We start from the raw sequence: 25,031 nt of genomic DNA on the forward strand, positions 1-25,031 counted from the left end.
TTGGCCCAGGGTGCCCAGAAAGCCCATTTCTAGCCCTTGTTGTAGGATAAGAGATTATTGATGATAGGTTGCTGTTTAAATACAAGAGAATGGTGACAGTGCCAATGTATTAAGGAAAACACCCTTTTTATTATAAGGTCACTTGGTAAAGAACAATTGGATGCAATTCGCCATGATCTCAAACAAGTATTAAGACTTTTCACTTAATGACAAAATGCATGCCAAGTCAAATGAATGAGCATGTTGGTGGCACAGAAAACATTTGCCCTGAGGAGCTAAGTATACGCTTGTTCTCTTGGAAGAACAATGATCCAGAAAGACTATCTTATAGAGACAAGAACAAGTAGAAGGTACTAGCAGTAAGGATGTGATTGGGAATTTTGAATGCATTTCTGTGGTATATCTGACAGGTGTGTTCAGCCCATTTGCAGTGACATATGGATTTAGTTGGGTAGCTTCTTGTTGACTAATTGCAAATAGCAAGATTCAGAGGAGGAGAGGGTGTCTCATGGAAGATAAAACAAGCTTGCTGTTTTCAAAGCTTTTAGAGCTGGCAGTATTTAGTTCTTACATTTTTCTTTCACTCGGTTTATCTGAAATTACAGTTTTCATTTCTTTCCCAGCTGTGCCTTTTTTTCCGCTTTCAGTGCATCGGTCGTCTCATCTTTGTATTCGTAATTTTCTCATGGATGCACATTTTCCTAAAGCTGAATTAACACTGACTGAGAGCTGTCATTCCTGTCAAAGATTGCTGTCACTAGTTGCTTCAGAAAAGCACGACGTTTGAGATGTCTTTTAAATATTGGAGTTACATGCAACGCTTTTTTTCCTGTACTCATACGTCTTCATTGCTTTTTCTCTGAAGGCAAATCTGTTCCTGACAGTTTGATGCAAGCAATAGTATAAACAACCATATGTACTTTTTTTTTTTAAACAGTTCTGAAAGAAAACCCCTAAATTTTATTAAAAAGGTAGTTTGGAGACAAGACTACATGCCTCAACTCAGCCACTTTGGGTAAAATGAAATAGAGCTGCTTATGTGCTAGGATTATGATACAAACGTAAAGTGTTTCTATTTGGATTGTTCCTGGGTTTTTTGTTGTTTGGGTTTGTTTTGTTTGTTGTTGGGGTTTTTTTGCCTTTTTTTTGTTGTTTATTTTTTGTTTGTTTTTTTAAATAAAAGGGAAAAAAATACAGAAAATCTACAGTGTGGTTCGATATATTGCTCTGGATGCAGCTGGCCCAAGAGAAGTGTTTGTTGCTCCGATGTGCTCCTTGCGATGTCTCCTCCCCAGGGAAGCTTGTCCGCTGCTGTGCCAGTGTCACCAGCCACCGGTGCAGTTGGGCTTGGAACAGAGATGCAGGGCAGTCAGTCCAAAGACTCTGGTTTGAAAACGCCTGTTTAAGAAAAGAACAAAAAAAAAAAAAAAAAGTTCAAGGAAGAAGAAAATGTCAGAACTGGATTAGGGATTGATTGTGCATGCAGTTATTTGGCAGTGCTAACGAGGAAATAATTTTACTCAGGGGGAGGGGAGGAGGAGGAAGGGTGATGCCAAGCAAGTATGAACAGAGTGGGGTTTTGTAGTTTCTTGACCTGGCTTTACTTCAGACAGCACAGCCTGACGGAGAGTGCCGTAAGTTAATGCAGTTAAGATGGCAAACTTGAAATCCAGGATATGCGCCATTGCTGTTATTAAATTAGTATGGCTTCGTGACAGTGTCCATGGGCTAATACAATCCTTGGGAATCCATATTGGGGTCTAGGGAGCTGAGGGCAGAGCCAGGGTAGGTGCGTTTGACTTTTTTACTTCTGCTTAAATATTGGTAAAACTAATCCTGGAACACTGCAGTTCTTGGGCGGGATTTGACTGCAGATTCAGTCATCAAAATATAGGTATCTGCTTGTTGGACTTCAGATGCTTACTTTGCTGTAGTCAGAGGGCATCTAGTCTATGCACTTAGTGGACTCTAGAGAAATATTCAACTGTAGGGTCACTGGGTATCCACTTAAAGGTTAGATGAATCACTTTCTAAACTGCTAAACTAGGAGATGAGTTTCACTATGTAGGTCACATGTGGACTCCCACATACAGCTTTCTGAGTCTCAAATCCCATCCGTTGGGCTCCACTCATTCATTAGAGGTCCTGCCAGGTCACCAAGCTGCAAGTCCAGAATAGTGTGGTTTCTATGGTAGTAGGTCCTCTGTCATAGCTGTCAAACCCATGACTTGGCCTCACAAATCACACTGGGAACTTGCATAGACACACAGCTGCATGGTACCCGTTATGCATGTATTTTGTAAGAGATCCTGAAATACGTTGTGAGGTCCATTTAAAAACCAACAAAAAAAGTGCAAAACTTATTTTTGAATTATGGAAGACCTCAAAGATCTGACTCTGACCTCATTAGAAAGAAGACAGAGAGGTGTTTTATAGTTACTTTCATGAGGAGATAAAAGACTCTAGGTACCCACTGGAGCAAAGTGCTAGTAGACCTGAGGGGTTCAAAATAGGGTTCTACATGAAGGCCAGGTGCCTTTTTCAAAGCACTTAAACTAAACATGAAATATTAAGCTCAGGGTATAACTGATATGGAAGGGCAGTGATCTATAGCATGGAAGGATAGACCTTCTTAGGAGACATCTTGAACGCTAAATTTTGCTTTTGCATTTTTGTCCTGTCAACTTTATTAAATTACTTCAAATCATAGAATTGTCATAGAATGGCTCAGGTTGGAAGGAACCTTAAAGATCATCTTGTCCCAACCCCCTGCCATGGGCAGGGACACCTTCCACTAGACAAGATGTGAGAAGCCCCATCCAGCCTGGCCTGGAACACTGCCAGGGATGGGGTATCCACAGCTTCTCTGGGCAGCCTGTTCCAGTGCCTCAGCACCCTCATGGTGAAGCATTTCGTCCTTGTATCTAATCTAAATCTACCCTTTTTCAGTTTTAAACCATTGCTCCTTGTCCTGTCAGTACCTGCCCTTGTAAAACGTCCTTCTCCAGCTTTCTTGTAAGTCCGTTTTAGGTACTAGAAAGCTTCTGTGAGGTTTCCCCAGAGCATTCTAACATTATATAAATAGTATAGTTTCTGCAACAAAGGGAAAGGCTTATAGTTTGTGATAGAAGCATGGCTTATAGCTTGTAATTCCCATGTTTTTCCAGATTTTTATGGGTTTTTTTCTTATTGTTTCTTTACCTTGCATTAAATGCCTTTCTGTTGTGTGGTTGTGCTACAGAAATACCTTGTTCTTCCTAGATCAAGACCTGTTTGAGATAGAAGCTCCAGGATATCCCTCTCAGCACCTATAAGAATTACGAATATGTAGGTCATCAGAAGATGAAGGGAAAGCACGTTTCGCAAGTGAATGTGCTGTTCAGAGCATTCACTTGCCTGGAGGGTGACAAGAGGGTATGTTTGTTCTAGTGAGACAGGAGATTTCTTGAGGAAGAATAAGCCACAGTGAATCAAGTGACTGACCCAAGCACAAGGGAAATCTCTCGGGACTCTTGCAAGCAAGAGGATGACTCCAACAGAAGCAGCATCTGCTCTTCTGTACTCTAGGAATAGAGTATGTGCAGCCTGTATGTGGGTGATTCTTTTTTCTCCAAGGAAACTGAAGCAAATTTGAAGGTGAATATCAGACAATTTGTCTCCATTTGGAAGCCAATTAGATTTCTCCGCGCAGGTATTTTCAGTCTCAGTAGCCTCTGCATCTGTTGTCTTTTGTATGAGGTGGCCTTGTTTCCAGAACTGCACAGATAGCTATAAAATGTAATTAATCAGCTCCTATTTTTTAAAAATTTTGTGGCTGTTTTCTGCACAGTCATTACAGAAGACTTTTAAATGCTAAAATTAAGAACTACAGGAAAAGACGCTGGTTTTGTAGGCCGTATTTCTTTTACATAGGGAAATCTGCTGTAGACTTTCGATGCAGTTTTCAATTGTAAGGCGATTCCGCTCGACAAGGTCTAGATACCCAGTCCTGAGTGTTCCTTGCTGTGCGAAGTGCATGTTTAGCTCACTGCTTGTCTGCAGAGAGGCGAGCAGACTGCTGGTCTTATCGTCATCTTTGGGCTGCTGATCATCTCGGGTCCTCCAGCCTGCACACAGTGACTCTACGAGCACTTGGGGCCGTCTCCAGCTGGAGGGGTTCGTTGTCTCTTGTGAAACTCAGGAGGTAGAACCTTTGCCTTACCTCGCGCAGTAACTACATGATTACAGTCTGCAAGTGGTTGTGTCTGGCTTTCAGACTAACTTCATTAAGAGTTAATTTGTATGCAAGTTTGGTTTTCCAAAAAAACAACACACATGACTGATCCACCCTATCATAAATTTTTATAATGATAAGGTGGTGCAGGCTCATCTAAAATTCCTTCCAAAGGCGGTGTCAGATTTTTACTTTAGTCATCCTAACCATCTTTTCCTTCTCTGTATTTTTGCCGTAGCAAGGCTTTGTTTACATGAGCTGGATCCTAATAGTTCTACTCCTACTCCCACTCCCACCCCCACTGGCACTTTGCAACATATTGTAGATTATCATCACTAAAACTTCAGTTTGGCTTTTTTATTTTTTGTCAAGAAACATTTATTTGCCTTGGAATTCTTTTCCTTGAAGCAGCTTTCCTCAACACTTCATTTCAGGTTTGCAGCTGATGCTATGAGGAGGCAGAAATACTTCAGAAAATGCTTTTTTGTGACTATCTAGGAGGTGATGGCGGGAGCGGAGGGAAAGGCAGCAGTCGTATAAAGCAGATTTGGGAGTGAGTTGTCAGAAGGAAGGAACAGACTTCAATCTCTGTTTGCCGATGAGGATGGAGGTGAGGGAGCCTTGAGAAATTAGCTGGTGTATGGATGGCTGACAGGCTTGGCAGAGGCATTGAGCAGCACTGGGGAAAACAGGGATCTAGACAGGAGAAAATTGGAGGAGGTCAGGAATCTTTATTTCCCTTCCTCTCATCCCATGATAGAAATGAAATACGCTTACAGGGTTTTAAAGAACACCAGAGAAGGAGGAGATAGAGGAGGGCTGATGGGAGCTCTGCTTTGTTTTGCTTTGTGCTGGCATGACCATGTGCATGATAGATCCAAGTGAAACACTGTGCACTTTTGCTGCCACCTTACTTCTTTGTGATGAAATCTAGGTAAAGTGTTTGCAATCTACTGTACGTATCTGGAAGGTCAAACAACACGATGCTGTAAACGCCTTAACCCACAGATGAGCAGTGTAGTGGTAATGCAGCTTCCCTCAGAGCTCCTACCCCGTACGTACCCTAATGCTATTTTCCTTAATAGATTTATGAGACCCTATAGTGTACTTTCAGGATCTATGAGATAGATGCAAGGCTGTTATGCTGATAAATCTTCTATCATGAGCCAAGATCTTGCCTAGAGCCGAAGACTGAATTGTGCTGACTCGTGCAGTTGTAATGCATAAGGCATGTGGGTTTGCTCTCTGGTCAGGTGAAATTAGGGTAGAGTCACAGAAGCCTCAAGGAAAAACACAGATCTAGGGGTAAAGGTTGTGCTTGATTTTGGCTTTAGAGCATGTGTGTGGGGGCTACCAGAGGCACAATGGGAAATGTAGTTTCATAGGCATATTGTGCTCTGGTGAGACCCCACCTGGAGTCCTGTGTCCAGCTCTGGAGCCCTCAGCACAGGAGAGACATGGACCTGTTGGAGAGGGGCCAGAGGAGGCCACAGAAATGGTCAGAGGCTGGAACAGCTCTGCTGTGAGGACAGGCTGAGAGAGTTGGGTTGTTCAGCCTGGAGAAGAGAAGGCTCCGGGGAGACCTTATTGTGGCCTTTCAGTACTTAAAAGGGGCCTGTAAGAAAGATGGGGACAGACAGACTTTTTAGCAGGGCCTGTTACGACAGGACAAGGGGTAATGGTTTTAAACTAAAGGAGGGAAGATTCAGGCTAGACACGAGGAATAGATTTTTTACAATGAGGGTGGTGAAACACTGGCCCAGGTTGCCCAGAGAGGTGGTAGATGCCCTGTCCCTGGAGACATTCCAGGCCAGGCTGGACGGGGCTCTGAGCAACCTGATCTAGTTGAAGATGTCCCTGCTCATTGCAGGGGGGTTGGACTAGATGACCTTTGAAGGTCCCTTCCAACCCAAACTGTTCTATGATAGACACCTCCATTGAAAGTGTTTGAAAATTGAGGTAGCACTCTGATACCTGACCTTAGTTGATGTGTTGTTTAACTTTTCCAACTTGATGCACAGATAAAGGGACAGGGGACAGAAGCCTTTTTGCTGTAAAACACATTCTTGGGATGCAGTTGTCGCTAATGCAGTTTTGGCATCCAAAAATCAGACAGCCACAAAATTCAGCTGGAATCTACTTGTGCGTCATATGTGATGATGAAGAAGGTGACGCCTCTAGAGTCTATAAAATGGAGACCTTTTAGAAAACATTGTCATTTCTAAGGAATTCGTTAATGCAAATAATACAGGCATTTAGTGTTGAGAGAGAATTTCAGTTGTCTGGTTTCCGTACAGGGTGAGTTTCTTTTTGTATGTGTTTTTTTTTTTTTTTCCCCTTTTTAAGGAGCAAATGGACACACTCTGATTTCAGTATGCCAGGGCTCTTTTCATATATACAAACATACATACATATACAGCTGGTGTTCTGAAATAAAATTGCGTGCAGGTAATGATTTTCGTAGTGTATTCAAGTGAAAGTTTGATGTGACGGATGTGAGGTGGACTGCAGGAAATGTGAGATTTAATGCAGAAAATGGAGCCGCGATCCACTGACCTAAGCAACAATGCTTCATTCCACATTATAGCTAGTTTTCTAAGAGTAAATTCAGGTTTAGCCCAGCTGTTCATCTCATACTCTGAAGGAAACCTGGTAAAACTAGCTTGCTATGACACTTCTTGCGTTGTTCAACGTTTTCTTCTTATTTCTAATGTTTCCCAAAGCAATCCTTTGGAAGAAAAAGCTCACCTTCTCTGATACTGGGTTTTCTTTCTAAATGGGACAAAGTTGTTTTTAGGAAAAAGTAACAAGCCTATGTTGAGAGTTGCTTTTCCAGCTGTCGGGTCTTTCAACTTGAAGTCAGTCTTAACAGTTTCTCTTTACCTGGGATGAAAACACATATCCCTAATTCACCATGTAGCTTGAGTCCTTTAAAGATGAGTTGTCTGTTTGATTAATCATCTATTACTTTGTTACAGCAGTCACAAAATAATCCACAAAGACATACACTAATGTTCCTTCAACCAGTTTTGTAAAGACATTTCTTAACAAATAATGTAGGATAAACCCATAAACTGCACAATGAGTCAAATTAGGTGTTACTGTGAATTCTTAGTTGCTTAAAAATAGATGTTGCTCATATGTTATACAATGCATCCACTCTTAAATTTGGTAGTTATGTTTAAATATGTGTTTCAGTAGTGTTAAATAGTTTTATACTTGTTCTAAATTAAATTCTTCTGGCAAAGAGTTTTTTATTTTGTTTCTATTGTGTTGCAGACTCTCCTACAGATTTTTGGTGTGGTGGCTGTGGCTGTGGCAGTGATTCCTTGGATACTCATCCCCTTAATTCCACTATTTATTCTTTTCATTTTTCTCCGACGATATTTCTTAGACACTTCAAGAGATATTAAACGTCTAGAATCCACAAGTATGTAGTTTGGCGGGACTTAAAGTTAGTTTGAACCCTGCTTATTATTATGTGAAATGCCAGTGTTTTATAGACAATCCATCAAAGATTTTTTTCTTTTGCTATGCAAATAACTTCCTTATTGCCTTGGTTCTCGCCTGGTGAATTACATGCTTAACTCCTGTTTTATGTAATGATAAACCGTAGGTATGTCAGTTTATCTATCCGTAAGTGAAACTAGTTAAGAATGTGCTAAGTTGCTGGTCTTTGGGACCTTGCATGCACATGCTAATGGTGTTTCTGACTTAATCTGACTCTTGTGCCTGACTTTAGCTTGTCTCTGATATGAAATATTAAGCACTGTGAATAACAAACATGGGTGGCTTATGTCATTAATAAAGCTCAAAGAACTTCTTCAGTGATGGCTATTGTTAAAGACCTAAGACACATTTGTGTCAATTAATCTGCCTGGCTGTCTGACTGATTGTAATGGAGTAAGAAAGCTTTGGTTTAAGATATTGCATATTTATTCCAAAAGGATGCAGTACAGTAACTTATATGATTATATACGAAGTAGTAGGATTAAAGATTAGTGTGGTACAAAAAGAATTAAATATTATCCTTCAGCTATTGCTAAGTTACTCTCATTTCCCTTTGTAGCTCGAAGTCCAGTCTTCTCCCACTTGTCGTCATCCCTCCAGGGACTTTGGACTATTCGGGCTTTGAAAGCAGAGGAAAGATTTCAGAAATTATTTGATGCACACCAAGACCTCCACTCAGGTTAGTGATGAATTGAAGTGAAAAATCAAATGCTTCGCTCTGTAAGAGCGAAATATCTTACGCCTTCAGTGACATGCATATAATGTACATTAAAACCAGAAGGAGCTGTGCATTTGTCTCTTTAGGGTAAAGTTTCTCTATTAGAACAAAACCTTTTATTATCTGTCTGGATTTTGAGAGTTTACTTTTGGCTTTTAAATAGTTTGAGACACCCACGTGTATGTTTTAACAATGTCTAAGATAAAGGTTTTAAAGTGTGCCTGAAAATAATATTTAAAGAATCATTTTTGACGTTTTCCTGGATTCCATCTTTAAAAAGAGAGAGGAGAAAACAAGAATATTTGGAAGCATTTAATATTAAGCAGTGTGCTAGGAGTGGACAGAGGTGATCAATATAAATCATCTTGGAAAAGCTTCATAAATCTCACTTCTTTTTTACTTTGAGCAGCTTTCAGGGCTCAAATGTAATACATGGCATTAACATGACCATAACACATAAAATATTAGTATTCTGGAAGTATAAGTAATATAATTCAGGTTTCCACTGTGATTCTTCACCTTCTGTCAATTAAATGTTCTCTATTGCAATGGTTTTCAAGATGTAGCAGAATGCAAGTTTGCAATTTTGTGTTTGTTAGGTAAGATCTTGAATTTCCCCTGTTGTAAGACATACATTTATGGCGCTTTTTTTGTAATTTACAGACTTCTAAGGTTTCAGACCAGACCAGCTGATCTTTTCTGACATACGGTTTATCACAGACTGTAGAATCGTGCACACCAACCTCTGTGTTGAGCCCAGTAACTTGTGACTTGGGAAATATATCTTCCAAGGAGTCACCTCTAGCTTTGAATTCCCCATTTCTTAATATTTTCAAGTCACTAGTTATCTGACCAAATCAATTTTACAGAAGCTGATAGCGAGGGAACACAAAGTTGATTTTAAGCTTTGTATTAAAAGACATCTTTAGTGGATAAGCTGCATATAAAAGTTTCACTATACAAAGAGGACCGCGACCTTTAAAAGAAATATTTTTTTGGTATTTTAAGGTCAGCCCTAAGGAACATAAACACACTGTTTTCCAGTTGTTTTTATACATCTCTCTAACAAAACTGCCAGTAACGCCCCTGCTGGGCAGTTCAGGAACCTGCCTTCGAGATCAAGCTTCAGTGCTTATAGTCGCACTCTTTGGCGTACCTGCACGCTTCATCTTGGTGTCTTTCCCACCAGAGTGTTTGGGTTGCACCAGCTTGCTTAGCGTGTGTGTGGGTTTTGGTCCTCGGAGGGAATATGAGCCAGCAGTGTGCCTGGGCAGCAGAGGCAACTGGGTGGTGTTAAGAGGAGCACAGCCACTGGAAGGAGGGAAGTGATTATCTCCCTCAGCACCTGTTAGCCCACATCTGGAATCCTGCCCCCGGTTTTGGACCCCCAGATATCAGGAAATACTGTGACAAACTGAGGTGAGCTCAGCAGATGGATCACTGAGGTAGCCAGGGGAGTAACAGGAGAGATCTCCCTGTGAGGAGAGGCTGAGGAAATGGTGCTTGTTCAACTCACAGATGAGAAGGCTTGGAGAGGACTTAATGGCTGCCTTCTGGAACCTGCAAGGATGTTACCAAAAAGATAGTCAAGCTCTACTCAGTGGGACATGGTAGGAGGAGTGAGAAGATGGGTATGACAGGAGAGCTTTAACCTGGATTACAAGGAAAAATATTTTCACTGTGAGGACAGTCAAGCGGAGGAATAGATTGCCCAGAAATGTTGTGCGATCTCCATCCATGGAGATTTTCAAGACTCAGCTGCATAAAGTGTGGAGCAGCATCGTCTGACCTTGGAGCTGACTCAGCTTTGAGCAGGAGGTTGAACTAGAGACTTCCTGAGGTTGCTTGCACCCTGAATGATTCTTTGATACTAAACATGTGCAAACAAGAGCTGATAGAAGAGGACACCTTTCATACTAGCTCACAAATTTGGGGTCCTGGGTTCTTAAATCCTCCAAAGAGTTTTAAACTCTTTGCTGCATCACAGAAGGCTCTCCCAGCTGGCAATGTTTTTGTTTAGTGCTTTTGACTGGCGTGGTATTCTCTTCTCTGTTTAGGGCTGACAAGACACTTGCTCCATATCTTCTTTCAGGGATGCCTATGAATTTGATATTAAATAATCTTTAGATAAAAAAACATCTAAAAGACATACTAAGATTTGACCAAACCTTAGTTTCTAGCTGCCAGAGCAGTATCTCTATAAGCAAGCTCATGAGTCATGAGAAGTTACGTCATGATGCGTCTTTTTTAGTCCTTATGAATGCTGTATTCCTGCATGCACAGTGACTGGCCCTGGTTACAGAGGAAGGTTGCAAAATGACCCGTCTCAAGCTGGCAGCAGGATCGATGGAGGAAAAACCTTAGAGTTGAAAAAATCTGCAACCCTAGTGTCCCATTTCCTGGTCTTGCAACTACACTGTTGCACCAAAAATGGCCTTCCATGTCACCAGGAAGCTGTCACAGGCCCTGTTTCCAGGGTCACTCAGATCCTGGGTTTCAGAGAGGTACTTAAATTATCAGAGTGGATTCCATTTCTGGAACTAGGTTTATGATGATGTGGCACTCTCTTCTGCATGTATCATCCAATGTGCTTCAGTGTATGACTGTCCATGAGACCACATCAGATGTCTTTTTAATGGAGCCAGTGGTCAGGCACGTGCAGTTAGAGTTTATATAAGTGGGACTAAGAGATTACCAGCTCTGGACCTTACTTGGCTGCCTCTTGTCATCCTCACTCTTTCCCTCCACTCCTCCTCAAAGTCACTGCCCTCCTTCACTTCTGTTGGCTGAATTATTGATTTGATCACTTCGTAATCTGGCTATCCAAAATGATCTGGCTTAAAAACAGGATTACCTCCTCTCTTTTTATAAAAGGGAGTTGTTTTGGTGGTGGGTTTTTTTTTGTTTTTTTTTTTTAGTTTGAGTCTTTCCCAGCACTGGGCTAAGGAACAGTGAAACAATTGAAACAGCACTGATCTTCAGCATGGAGTGATGACAAGCGATGCAGAAAGGGTTGGGCTGGTAACCTTCTGCTGTGAGTTGGTGGCAGCTGGAACAATTCATCTGACTGCAGCCTAAGCAAGACATAATGCCAGACTTTGTTATGACCACTTGACTTCTGGTTTTGGCCCTGAATTCAAACGTTTTGCCTTCCGTATTACAATGTCTTTTGCTGCTGTCTCCTGTATCTTGTACTGTAGCGTATCTATCTGGGATGGAATTTAGCACCAAATTGTGGACACCTGGATGTAAGTGCCCAGTGGAGATGTCCACCTGTGAGCTCCTCCAAAAGTAGATATGCGCATTTAGTCAATTGAATTGCTCTGTAGCTGCACTGGTTGTATTGAGTGGCTCTTATGGAGGTTTAACTGGCTGTAGCTGCCCTCTAAAGACTTGGCTCTGACAGTTGTGTTGTGATACGCTCTAGCTAAAAGCTTGTAGACTGTAGTCCAGCTACCGCAAATGTAGTTGTACTTCTGCTTTTTGTACAAGACTCTCGAGTCCACTAAAATTAAGAAAAAAGGCTTCCATTTTAAAGAAATGGACCATGCTTCAGGCCTTGACTGTTGTTCTTCCTATTACTGTTTGTTATACCAGCTGTGGTTGCTGTTAGTGTGAAAACTAGGTTAGACCATTTCAGGAAAACTGGATGAGACTCTGATCATCATCAGTCCATACAGATGTGCACTTGAAGATGGCAGTGTGTTTTTTTAACAACTTATAATATCAACACAAATTAATTTAATAATAATTATACAGCTGAGTTTTGCAATAATCCACTGCTCTTATGTCTTTTTAAATACACTTTAGAGGCCTGGTTTCTATTTTTGACGACCTCGAGGTGGTTTGCTGTGCGTCTGGATGCCATCTGTGCCATTTTTGTAATAGTGGTTGCTTTTGGTTCCCTGCTTCTCGCCAACAGTAAGTACAGATGTTAGAAAAAGTTCACCCAGTAATTACCTTCTATAGTAATGTCTAATTCTTTTTCATAGTTTGCTGTTTCTAATTGTTTAAGGACTGTAATTAAGTTAAATGTTTCTTTCTAGATCATGACCTCAGTCTAGGACATTGGGGCTGTATCTGCTTTCCTGCAAATACTGGAGGCAGTTCAGACATCTTCTGGGCTTGGGCATGCATCTCCCATCATTCTCAAATGGGCAAACAAACTTGCAGATCTGTAGTCTTTGCTTTTGAGATTCTGGCTTTCAGAGCAATAACAACAAATAAATCGTCTTTTTTTTTTTTTTTTTTTTTCCTCTCCACCTCTGCCTTTCCTTTTTGGGCCTACGGGGTTTTGCTTTTCATACTGAAACACCCACAGAGCTGCTTCTTAACGACTTTTTTCCTTTCTACACATAACACAGTAGGCCAAAAGGCAAGCTAAAATTCCTAGGGATACTCTCCTAATATCTTGGATCAGCAGGATAGGCCAGTTCCAGTAAGAAAATTGCCTCATAGTAGTACATTTTATGTTCTCTGTCACTCATGAAGTGTCATAAGTGTATGCATCATCCAGGATGTAATTGGGTTAGATGTATGAGGATGAGATAGTCATCTAAAATATGAAGGAAGAAGTAATTATCTTGGACATGAAAATTAGTGCTAATTTGCTGGTTTTGTTTCTTTTCTTTTTCTTTTGGACAAGTTCTGTATATGCATGTGTGTGTTAAAATTTGAACACACTGTGCCGCTCCACGCTGAAAATTTTGAGCTAAGTTTGATGTTATTAGAATGCAAAAAGACAAGTCAAAACAATGGTACTGAATCTTCCTTGCCTCTGGATAAGGAGTAGCTCTCTTGAAGTCAATAGAGTTATACTAGGATAAAGTTCAAGTAAGTCAGACGACAATCATGCTTAGTATTGGGGTGGACAGAATTAATTTATTTTGTGAGAGCAGGCCCACCGAACACAATAAATTCTTATATGAACAATGGAGGAAATATTCTGTCCTGTTATTTTATCTGATCACTTACAGGAGTACAAAGTTGATGTAAATGTTTGCAGCTTATTGTGAAACTATTTTACACTATTTTTTTGCTTAGGTTTAGGGGCTGATCTAATTCCCTTAGAAACAAGTGAAAAGGTACTAATGCTTAGTCAGTTAGGGATGATCCTAGCAAGCTATGTAGGGATGGTCTTGAGACTGAACCTCAGTTTTTAGATAAAATGCCAGGCCAAGGAGAATTTGGATTATCTTTTCAAATATACGGATAATTACCAAAACATACAAAGAAAAATGCAGCAAGTAACTGTATTGCCCAGAGCGACTCATTGCACAGATGGCAAGTACGTTGTAACCAAACAAAATTCTGGCTGTGATGCTTCCGTCATGTAAGTAACCTCATGAAAGTGAAGTTAACTAGGATTTTGTGTAATTACCAGTGTACCTATTTGATTCTCTTTTTCTTCTTTTCTTTGTTCTGCAGCTTTGAACGCAGGGCAGGTTGGTTTGGCTCTGTCCTATGCAATCACACTCATGGGAACATTCCAGTGGGGTGTTAGACAAAGTGCTGAAGTCGAAAACCTGGTAATGTTTATTTCTGCCTTTCCACCTCTTGCTTCCTTTTCGTGGTTGTGACATGAGGCCTTAAGGGTGGGATTCTACTTAATTAACTGAGGACATTAATACCTTAGCAAGTGATTGAGGCACCACTTACAGTGTGTAAAGAAAAATAGCCTCTTCCAGGGTATAATTTGTCTGACTGATTTTTTGAATGTCTATTGAGATGAATTGTGCCTAGTGACTGTCCCTCTCCATTCACTGTAAGGGAGGTTTTATAACCTCCCTTTACAGCAGTGACTGTCTAGTTACAGCGTAGACAGTTGCATTGCAACTCAATAAAATTACAAGGAATTAATCCCTCTCTATAAGTAAGTTTGTTTTTTGTTTTAATATTTGAGATTTTAAATTTATTACTACTTGCTGCATTTTAAAATTTGTTTTATATCACTCATGGCACTTTCAGGGTCCTGTTAATTCATTGTCAAGGCTTGTATATTCTGAATTTGTTGTAAGTTAACAAATATTTGAAACTAGTTGTTTATATTCAGCTGAGAGGATTGTGTGTTTTCCAAGATACAAAATAAAATGCCTTCCACCTATTTACTATATTTACTAGCATGTTCTAGTTTGCCTATTTACTTTCTTAAGTTAATAGATAAGAAAAAAATACTATAAAAAGAACATACTAAACATAAACATGGGGGGTTTTGTGTTCTTTTGACAACTGAAGGTTACTTGTAATTATGATTTGCTGACCATAGTGTAGGAAATACCTGCAGTCCTTTTGTTGAAGTTACAAAACCATCTTTAATAACAGAGAGAATTAATAATTGTGCTAGATTTGGGGGTTTTTTTGCCTAGCATGTTGCTTCTTCAGAGCATTTTTCAGACATGAATAAACTAGTGGTGACAGACTTTGGTGAGAAATGGGGAGAAAGCTTTCAGGGTGTTTTGTACTAGTTGGGAGGTTTTGGAAGTGTCAATCTGTGGGATTCTTATGTACTGAGTTACTCTCTTGGAGACTGTGATTCAGAAACACTTGGAGGAGAAAGGCTTACCATTCCCTAAGCTGGCTTTGATGTGGAATGTTGATCATTTTATGGAGCTGTGATTAGCATTGACTTGTTTGACAAGTGGACATCCACCAAAAATCCCTTGTTATTAAAGGCTGACTACATCTGGGGGAGGCAAGAACATTTCCTCTCTATTCTACTCTGTCATTCCTTCCTTATATGTTTTTCCTTGGAGCTTATTTTGTAATGTGGAAAGGGAAGGTGGCAATGAATGAGGTCAGGGAACTTGCTGTCTGGTGGTGACCTCTGCCCTTAAAACCACTCCAGGCAAAATTAGCCTATTAGATACCTTTATGATGTTTGTTTTGGTTTGTTTTGTTTTTCAGAATCCATCTGTGAGTGGGTAGAGGTAAATGAAATTAGTTGTATTGAGAAGTTGTATGGGTCAGGATGCACACCAGAGCCTAAACAGAACTTTAATTATTTGGCCAAGAGGCAAAAGGTGTCTAGATAGCTCAACTTTGGTTTCTCTTTGTTTCCGTAAGATTAGAGGCATCAGCAAATATTGCTGTTTCTTTAATATCTGTTGTAAAATGTATAGGAAAACAAGTTTTATTGCAGATGAGTCACAAATCATGTGGTAACAGCTATCTAGGACTGTGGAGTTGCTTGTGACGAACATATTTAAAATATTTGCTGGGGATGAGTGCAGTGGTATTGATAAGGACAGAAAAAGGGATGATGAAGCCAGTAACTTGATGCTAGTAGCTGTTGTGTGCCTGCCTGTAGCTCATACGGCAGTTCATTTCTAGCTTTGTCTTCCCAGCACACAATGAAATGGTGTCATCTTAGCCAAGACTGGCAAACAACTCTCATAGCTTAAATTTCTTAATACTTACGCACGTACATAGATTTGTAATTAGTCCCACTGAGCAGAAATGAATGCTTAAGGCTGGATTTATGTATCATGATAGATTCGTGTCTTTAGTAGGACATGAGATGCATTCTTTCCACTTTTTCAGTTGTATAAAGTAAGCATAGAATAGTACCAAATACTCTTATCTGTGCTTAAAAGAAAAACTCCGGAATAATTTGCGTTGAGTCTTTATAGCAAAAATACACACGCACATATATGGATGCAATATTTGCAATATATGCAAGAAGCTGAAACTTACGTTTATGTGTCGTCTTCCCCTTAGATGATATCAGTAGAAAGAGTAATGGAATACACAGAACTTGAAAAAGAAGCTCCTTGGGAGACCAACAAGCATCCACCACCTGAATGGCCAAGCCAAGGAATGATAGCATTTGAAAATGTTAACTTCACTTACAGTCTAGATGGACCTCTGGTGTTAAGACATTTGTCTGTTGCAATTAAACCAAAAGAAAAGGTATGTATATGGCTGTCTTTAGCCTTTCACAGAAATTAAGCCAAGATGATAAACCGACAAGAGGCTATGTGATAAAAAAACATTATAAAATATATGTATGTTAGGAAATTAGTAAGTGTTCTTTTAAAAAATAAGCCTTAGTCATATTTAATAGCAAAAGCTGGAGCCTATTTATTTCCTGTAAATGTAGCATAGATGTGTCTGGGAATCTGACATTTCTGTCTGTCAAAACAAAGGATTAAATATATTTGATAATTTTCTGATAAAATTTGGGTTTCATCAAAAAGTAGCGGACATTCAAAATGAAGACTAAGCCTCTAATGTCTGTTCAAATCCAAAGCAGATGCAGCTTCATTAGGAAATTGGGGATTCAGTAGAGGGAACACAAACGGAACAAAGGGTGTCAACAGACAAGGTGAGCAGAGGCAATTGAAAATAAGGAGTGTACACGCTCTAGCACAGGGCCTCGAATGGACGAGAGAAGAAAGAAATACAAATCAGTTCCATAAGTTTAGAATTGGGGATTTCATTTCAGTTCCTTTCGGCTACCAATCCAATTAACTGTTGCCATTAATTAGATTGGTAGCCAAAAGAAACATAGAAATAAAAGTCTTCCTCCTCTGCAAATTTGACTCTTCCTCCCCAGTTTTGACACCATCCAAATTGGCAGTGTGCTGCAGGGGAGGTCTCCCCCACAGACAAAATTAAATTAGAGCCCTGCCGAGTTAATTTGTGCTTTGCCACATTTCAAATGTGCATGTACTTTTTTGACTAGGATGTCTTCCCTGGGAGGCTGGTTCAGCTCTCCCATCACCGCCCTGGCCTCATTTGTAACATGCTTTTCCATTCAGTTCCAAACCTCTTCTGTTGCTCAGGTGGACCTTTTTAATAACATGAGTGTTAGCAGAATTCAACCCAACTTTGCTACATGGAGATGATCTAATGGAATTTTAGGTATGGGCGAGTTAAAAATGGTGTTGAAGAAGAAGAGCAAAACGGGATGTTTATCTGCTCTCTGCTTTTCTTGCCTGTGGGCCATCTCTTTAGCTGTTGCAGGTCACTGCAATGTAACAGCAGACATGCAGATTTACATTTCGTAGTGAGAGACTAGAATAAAATAAAAAACGGAAGCAAGAGATATTTGCAGCATATGACTCAGTCTTTGGTGGGGCCAGGAGGGGAAGGGATGACTGGGGGTATTTATTTTTGCTGAGTGATTATACTGTGGTTTTGTCATCCTGAAGTGAATTTGCCCAGCTTGAAATTATTGCCAAGAACTTCATGTTTGTTTTTTATGACGTTTTGCAGAACACTGCAGTAGACTGCTACTGTGTAAAATAAATCTCCCAAGCATCTGTGCCCCTTATATTTGTTTTAATTATGGAGAAGCGTCTCTTCAGAACCAGGTTTCCAGATCTGCTGGGGATTCTGCCCGTGTGACTGTCAGCGACGGCTCGTACCCCCGGCTCCTACAGACGTCTGCTGGCTGCAGTGCCGCTGGCAGGGTGAATGAGCTGCCGTGCTTGTAGGGCTTTTTTGTGGCCACCCCAGCATGAAGTTTGGGCAGCTGTAGGTACAGTAAGAATGGATGATTACTAGCAGGTCACTCGTGAGTTAGGGTCTCTTCTGGTCTGCTTGCCTCAGTGTCAAGCGTTTCCATACACGCAAAGCAAGTGAGGAAGGGACCCCATTTTAACATCTTTGCTAATGTAGGAGAGCTCCTTACATGAGGAGCTCTGCCAGTAGCCGGCTGTGATTCATCTCTTCAGCAGCCTTTTCAGGCTAGACACAAGGAAGAAATTTTTTACAATGAGGGTGGTGAAACACTGACCCAGGTTTCCCAGAGAGGTGGTAGATGCCCCGTCCCTGGAGACATTCCAGGCCAGGCTGGACGGGGCTCTGAGCAAACTGATCTAGTTGAAGATGTCCCTGCTCATTGCAGGGGGTTGGACTAGATGACCTTTGAAGGTTCCTTCCAACCCAAACTATTCTATGATTTTGTATTATAGCTGCAGCCGGAGAAGGTTAGCATGTGCAGCCTAGGGTTTTAAACACCACTGTCTTTGGTTTAGGGTGCTTATTAATGCTTATTGACTGATATATTGTTAAATGAACCTTGTCTTGATGGATCCTAAATCTGAGGGTATGGCTACATGGAAAAAGTTAGGAGGGTGAGGGTCTAGATTTATGGCATGACAGCTGTTCACGTAAATACTCTCACAGTGTCGCACAAGAGGGAGGTTGCCTGAGGGGTAACAAAGACGGGGTGGTTTCGGTGGAGTAGCTGACGTGCTGTAAATCTCACTCTCATTTTTTGTGCAATTCTACTTTGAAGTACAAGTGACGCTTGGTTAATGATGAGCCTGGCGTAGCAGGTGTACTCCTGTGTGTGGACATGGTTTGTGTTGGGAGACAAAATCCTGGCCATATAGTTCCTGTTAGGTGGCTGGGACTCCCATTTGCAGACCGTTGCTGTGTTTGCACTGGCTATGAACATTGCTCTCTGAAGAATACAATATATAAAAAAAAATAAATAAATGTGTATACTGAGAGCTGTTTCAAATTCATGTCAATTTTCAGCAGCCTGTAGTCAATTGGACCAAAAATACAAATAGATTCCTCCAAATACTGAAGAGCATAGTCCTTTCATTTGATGCCAAACTGAAAGTGGGATTTTGACAATATGCAGAGCAGCTGCATTTTTATTTTAAGTATCAATGTATTTTTTAATGGTTTTTTATATCCTTAATACAATACTTTATATCACTGACATTTACAGAGAAACAATTGAACTTTTGTCTTCACAGCTCTGAGTGTCTGTGTTCTCCATTCAGCATTTTCTTTCTGAGCTGGAGTGTAACTGTTCAGAACTATTTTTCCTTTGTTTCACTGATATGATTTACAATACTAGACATTTTATCATTTTTTGTAACAGATTTGCTTAAATTAGGCTGTATCTTTAATAATAAGCACTGTATAAATGTTAATTAGTTTATATACAATAGTACAATAATGAAATGTTGGATGAAATTGTCGAATCGGAAAATAGAAGTAGAATATGCAGCATAAGTTGCCCCTTGCAGTATGCTGTTTTAGTGCTTTGTGTGTTTTGGATCAAATGTGGGCACTGCTACTTAGGCTGAGCTTAGTGTCTCTTGACTCAAAAAAGTTTCTCTTTGTTCTTCGGTGTAATGTTTCCTATGCTTAATTTCATTCCAGCAGTCATTACTGCATGCAGCTGAGTCTCAGGCAGTGGGTAAATTGCCCTCTGGTGTCTGTACGTATCCTCGTGAACGTTTTCATGTTTCTTTCTTCCTTCTGCACCTCAATCACTTTGCCAGGCTATATCGTACATGTTTTATCCTCATAAATCCTTCCTCATCAAATCGGTATCTCCAACCCATTTTAATTTCATGTTGCACTTCTCTGAACTCTTTCCAGTGTGTTGATTTCTTTCTGGAAATGTAGCGACTAGAACGGAGTGCAGGAAATACAGAAATCCTGCCAGATCAGATCTGTGTAGAGGGCTACTCCCATCACCTTCTCTGATCCGATTGATTGCTGTACATTGTTTTCTCTAATAATCCTTTACCTGAAGACAACATATTAAAAAAAAAAAGAGTTTGCTCTTCAAGTAGTATTTAGTCACCACTAATTATATGTTTCCTCTCATTTATTAATGGGCCTACTTTCTCCCAAGTGTTGGTTTCATATGAAATATTTGTATGTCTTAACCCCTTGTCATGAAAGTTAGCAATCTCAGATTTTACATTTTCTCCACCTCTTTTTTCTGAAAGCATTGCTTTTTCACATTGAATACAGCTTCTGATTTTTTTTGGAGGGGAACATCTGAAACCTGAAACACTGTGATTTTATCATTCACTGTTTCTCCTGTTTGGAAAGGAATTGCATTTTGCTCACATCGTCTTTTAATTTCAATACTTACATCCTCTCTGTTGAAGCTATCTGAAGCATGAATATAGTTTATAATCCTCCTGCTAGTTTTGGCTTTGTTTTGGCTTTACAGTTTGATTGCTTTAAAGTACTTCACCTTAACCATGCTAACCAAAATCAGTCTCAGTTACTTAAAATGGGAATACTGCTCATACATTGTTCCCAAAGTGCTTTATGGGAATCCTTTTTTTGGATTGAGAAGTAGGTGCATACCTGAAATCATTTGCCTAACATCACCCAGCAAACCAGGTTCACTATAAAAATCAGCAGGCTCAAATCACGTTACTCTATACACCAAGCCACTTTATCTTGTTTACACAATAAAACACCACACATTAAGGGAAAATCTTTCACCTTTGAATATGATCCAAGAAATTGTTTGGTATCCAAATGTCACCTGAATCCAGACTGATTTGGGGGGAAGTTTTTCCTCTTGAAAAAACGTTAATTATAAGGAAGTTTTATTTGGTGCTTGTTCTACTATAAATGCTGTGATGTTGCAAAACTGTTGCTTGACGTATTAATTTATCCTGAAAAGCTCATGGTTTAATTGTACAAGTTTGGCTTTCTCTGTAGGTTGGAATAGTGGGAAGAACCGGAGCTGGGAAGAGCTCTCTGATAGCAGCCCTCTTTCGCTTGGCAGAACCCGAAGGAAGGATTTGGATTGACAAGTACTTGACGTCAGAGCTAGGGCTCCACGACTTGCGGAAGAAAATTTCCATTATACCTCAGGTAAGAGAGTGACTTGGTCTGCTATAAACATTTTCAATATAATGCTGTAGTATTTAAAATGCTTTGCCAGCGTGTGTTCCCCCTGCACCCTTACATGCAGTAAACATAGAAACTGTAGTGAGGTGTTAGTCTTACTTGAGTAAGGTCTTGATTATTTTAAGATAAAAAGAATCAGCTTTGGGAACTGGAATGTTTTCTTTCTAGGTTTGTCTGCTGTCTGTTCTTCTGGAAAACTTGTGAGTAGGTGTTACCAGTTTGCTGTTGTCTTATAGTCTGGGAAAGAGTAGAGAAAATCTCCCAGGAATATACCAAACTTCAGCAGTTCTCTGAAGTCACTTGATCCTTCGGCAGCAAGTCCTGCCTGGTGCATTGCCTGAAACCTCCCTAGTAAGGGACTATGAGGGGACCACTCTGACCTCTTTGGTCACCCCTGTACAAACTGGCAAGGTCTAGAAGGAGCAAATGTGCCAAGTAGACATGAGCTACCAGCCTTTCCGTTATTTGGAGAGGGCTGGACAGGAGGAGACCAGGGGAATGGACAGAAGAGTCGGTTGTTATGATCCAGAAACAACAACTCGGTGAGCTTTAGAAGCTGAAGGCAGGAAAAAACCTAAAGCAGAGCTGGGAATACCCTCATCTCTAGTGCTGGAGCAGAAGAAAGGATGTTCCAAGAAGTCCAGTACGTCACATGTCTTCTCTTCTGTGGTCTTACTTTCAAATGAGACATTGAGTCAGAGAAGGGTTATGTATAACCTCAAAACTTCCTGAAGGCAGAGCCCGTGCAGGTTCCCATGTTTTGTGAGAGCTCTGATCTCTTCTGTGATCATTTGCTCTACACTGGAGAGGGAGGAGGCTCATATGCTGTAAGTGCAAAGTCATGTTTTTGGCAAATAATTTGTCTGGGATCTTCTAGCAGGTAGATAGAACAATAGGCTGGAAACCAGAGGAATTCATTTGCCATGTTTAACATTAATTCTCAGATCTCTGTATTTTATTACAGAAACTGTATTTAGAGTCCTTACACCATCTTCCCATCTGAATGTTTGCTAGCCTGTTGGCAGGATGGCATTCAGAGTATATTACTTTCTTTAAATTGAGAATCTGATAAAAATGATAATGAACAGTAGTTCTAAGCTTTTCTTGATTACCTGATTTTTTTTTTTAATATGAGTTGGAGAAAAGCAGCAAGTATGCTATTATTAAAAAAAAAAAAAAAGGTACTCCTCCAGCAATTGGATTGTTGCCTGATGCAGGATGTCTTTTGTTTCTGCATGCTGAAGGCTTTGTTATTGCACAGTGGAGGTACTCACTGGAACTAGTCATCTTTTGTACATAAAGAAGACTTTATGTGGATTTAAGTGCTATTTTTTGTGTGCAGTGTTCTTTTCTCATGAAAGTAGATGATCATCAGTTCATTCAAGGTGTAGAACTTTTTGAAAGCCTTGCATAACAGCTGATTTCTACATTTGGAAGAATTCAACACAGTTGAGTAAGATAGAGTATTGAGACAGAAAGACTGCTGGTCAAATACAGTTTCTACGTGTTGAGTGCTGCAGATGCTCAGAGTTCACTGCATTTAATTATACATGGGGTTTTTTTTCATACATTGGTCTGTTGACATGGTTGTAAAACTATTCTAATCCAGTTGAGTTCTGTGATTTTTTTTTTTCCCCAAGTTCATATGATAGGGTTTTCATCATGGTCCCAAAGGGTTTTAAGTGTCTGAAGGCTAGCACATAACATTTCCAAATAAAGGAAGACTTGTTTCCATTAAAAAGATGCAAAACTCTGCGGTGGTGGTAGTAAGAAGAAGAGGAGGGTTTGTAAAATGGTTTATACTGTAGTAAACTGAGTGATAGGCATTGTCTTGCCCTGTGTTAATAATAGTGTCAATAACAGAAATAGTAATGTAACATCAGGTAGTTATTTTGCAGCAAATATCTTCATAATTATGTGGGAAGCTAAGAAACCAGAGGGAGAGATGCTTATTAAAGTTACAAAGCATGCTAAACAGAACCATTCCTAGAGAGTGATGAGGCAAGACTGGAGTTTTCTTATATGTAAGTTTAAATACCTACCTGGAGAAATAAAGATGTGCTTAGGCTTCTAATTGCTTGCTTGGATGGAGCTGTGTGAAGATTGTGTTTGTAAATCTTTTCTATGCAAATGTTGTCTGCCTCCCTGACTGCCAGCATTTTTACAACAATTATTTACAGGTTTGTCTTATTACTTTCCTCTCATAAACCAGGCTATTTTAAATAATAATCTGTGTCAGAAATGATAATTAAAAAATAGCCTTATCTTCTGTTGCAGTACATGTCTGTTATTAGGACTTTTATAATAGTTATGAACACTTTATAAATTCAGCTTCTTATTTGCCAACCTATAAAAGCGGATTGAAAAGGAAAATAAATGTAACAATACCTTCGAAACACACCAAATGGTGTTTTAAAATACGTATTGTTAAACAAATTGCTTTCTAGGTGTTTTTGAAGAAAAATGTTCTTTAACCTGTTAATGTGTTTATGAAATCCTTTTGTTCATTCAACAGGTTTTTAGTGACATGTTTTGCTAATGCAACAGATACTTTAAAATAATTGGCGTGTTATGTCAAGAAATGCGTATGTTCTCTCACATTGCTTGTGGCATGTTCTGTCTGTCTTAATCCTTTTATACCACTCAGAGTGGTTTAGAAATGAAAAGACACAATAAAAGGGTCAAGGTCTAAATTTTGTTCTGATTTGCTGCAGCCCTTTGGGGCTGGGTATCACTAGGGTTAGATGGAGCATAAGTCACGACAGAGGTTAATCTCGGAGTAAGCTGAAGTTATCCAATGTAAGTTTAGATTTTATTTCCTAGGGGGGAAAAAAAGAAAATGTTTTGCATAAGATTTCTCCAATTTAAAGAAGACTGACAACATGATGAATGGTCTCCATTTATGATTAGCACTATTACAGCTTTTGACTTGTTGTTGTTGTCTTTGTGTGTGGTATAAAGAGGAGTTTAGCCCTAAAGTCGTGTCAGTGCATGACTCTCAGGTCTGGCAACTCACATCAGTGAGCGCTGATCTGTTGCTTAAGGAGTTCTGGACCAAAAGTCATCTTCCCCTTCTCAAACACTACATTTTCCAGTGTGAATTGATTTGTGCCAGTTTGATTAATGATCTGTTAACTGGTCTGACTGGGAGCTGAAGTAGAACAAAACTCGCTTCGACCACAGGTAATAAGCCCATGTTGCTGTTTGAATGGGAGAATGCACTGAGTTGACTCCCTGGTATATTTTGATTTAGAGCTTTGCCCAGCAGTGCTCCAGTTCTGAGTAAGCTTGCTTTGATGCTGTGGCAGTATAGATTAACATCTATCTGTATAGGTTTAAACATTGTGTTGTAATGGTGAAAGCTGTTCCTTTTAGGATCTGGTGGTAAAACTGAAGAGCTTTTATGGTATGAAATATAAAAAGGAAAAAACAGAACAAAACCAAAAAACCAACCAAACAAAAACAAACAAACAAACCTGTCCAAATGTAATTTAGGAGTATGAGCTCATTGGCAGTGGTAGTTCCTGGTTTTCATTAACAATACCAGGAGAAGAGCGATGATTTCATGTAGGTATATAGATAGCTTGTGGCATCAAAACAGTGGCATGTAAATGCCCGTTTGAGTACTGACATAACTGTGTACAGCAATTTGCAAACACACCTGTCCTGTTTGGTACATTATCTTTATACAGACTGTAAGCATGCTATTGTGAAATACTCCTTTACATTTCATGAAAGATGGCTTGCTGTTGGATATTTCTGTGCTATTGTTCATATAGGTTAGTTCTGATTATTATTAAATTGCCTATTGCAATAGAAAACCTGTGTTTATAATGGATTGCTAATTTTACTGGGTTTTAGGAGCCTGTTTTATTCACTGGAACTATGAGGAAAAACTTGGATCCTTTCAATGAATACTCTGATGAAGAGCTGTGGAATGCCTTGGAAGAGGTGACTTTA

The 25,031-nt window shown here is 39.8% G+C and overlaps 1 protein-coding gene across 1 annotated transcript in view; it reads left to right on the top strand.

The window, feature by feature from the left end:
* Positions 1-25,031, top strand: part of ABCC4 (ATP binding cassette subfamily C member 4 (PEL blood group)) — a 158,033-nt gene that overhangs the window by 101,784 nt on the left and 31,218 nt on the right. Inside the window, exons 21-27 of the mRNA XM_065642154.1 lie at positions 7,493-7,643; positions 8,283-8,402; positions 12,252-12,362; positions 13,869-13,969; positions 16,158-16,349; positions 20,880-21,035; positions 24,933-25,022. Of these exons, the coding sequence (XP_065498226.1) occupies positions 7,493-7,643; positions 8,283-8,402; positions 12,252-12,362; positions 13,869-13,969; positions 16,158-16,349; positions 20,880-21,035; positions 24,933-25,022 (921 nt within the window). The remainder of the gene's footprint in view (positions 1-7,492; positions 7,644-8,282; positions 8,403-12,251; positions 12,363-13,868; positions 13,970-16,157; positions 16,350-20,879; positions 21,036-24,932; positions 25,023-25,031) is intronic.

Source organism: Caloenas nicobarica, chromosome 1 (genome assembly GCF_036013445.1).
Source record: "Caloenas nicobarica isolate bCalNic1 chromosome 1, bCalNic1.hap1, whole genome shotgun sequence".
NCBI classification, from domain to species: domain Eukaryota; kingdom Metazoa; phylum Chordata; class Aves; order Columbiformes; family Columbidae; genus Caloenas; species Caloenas nicobarica.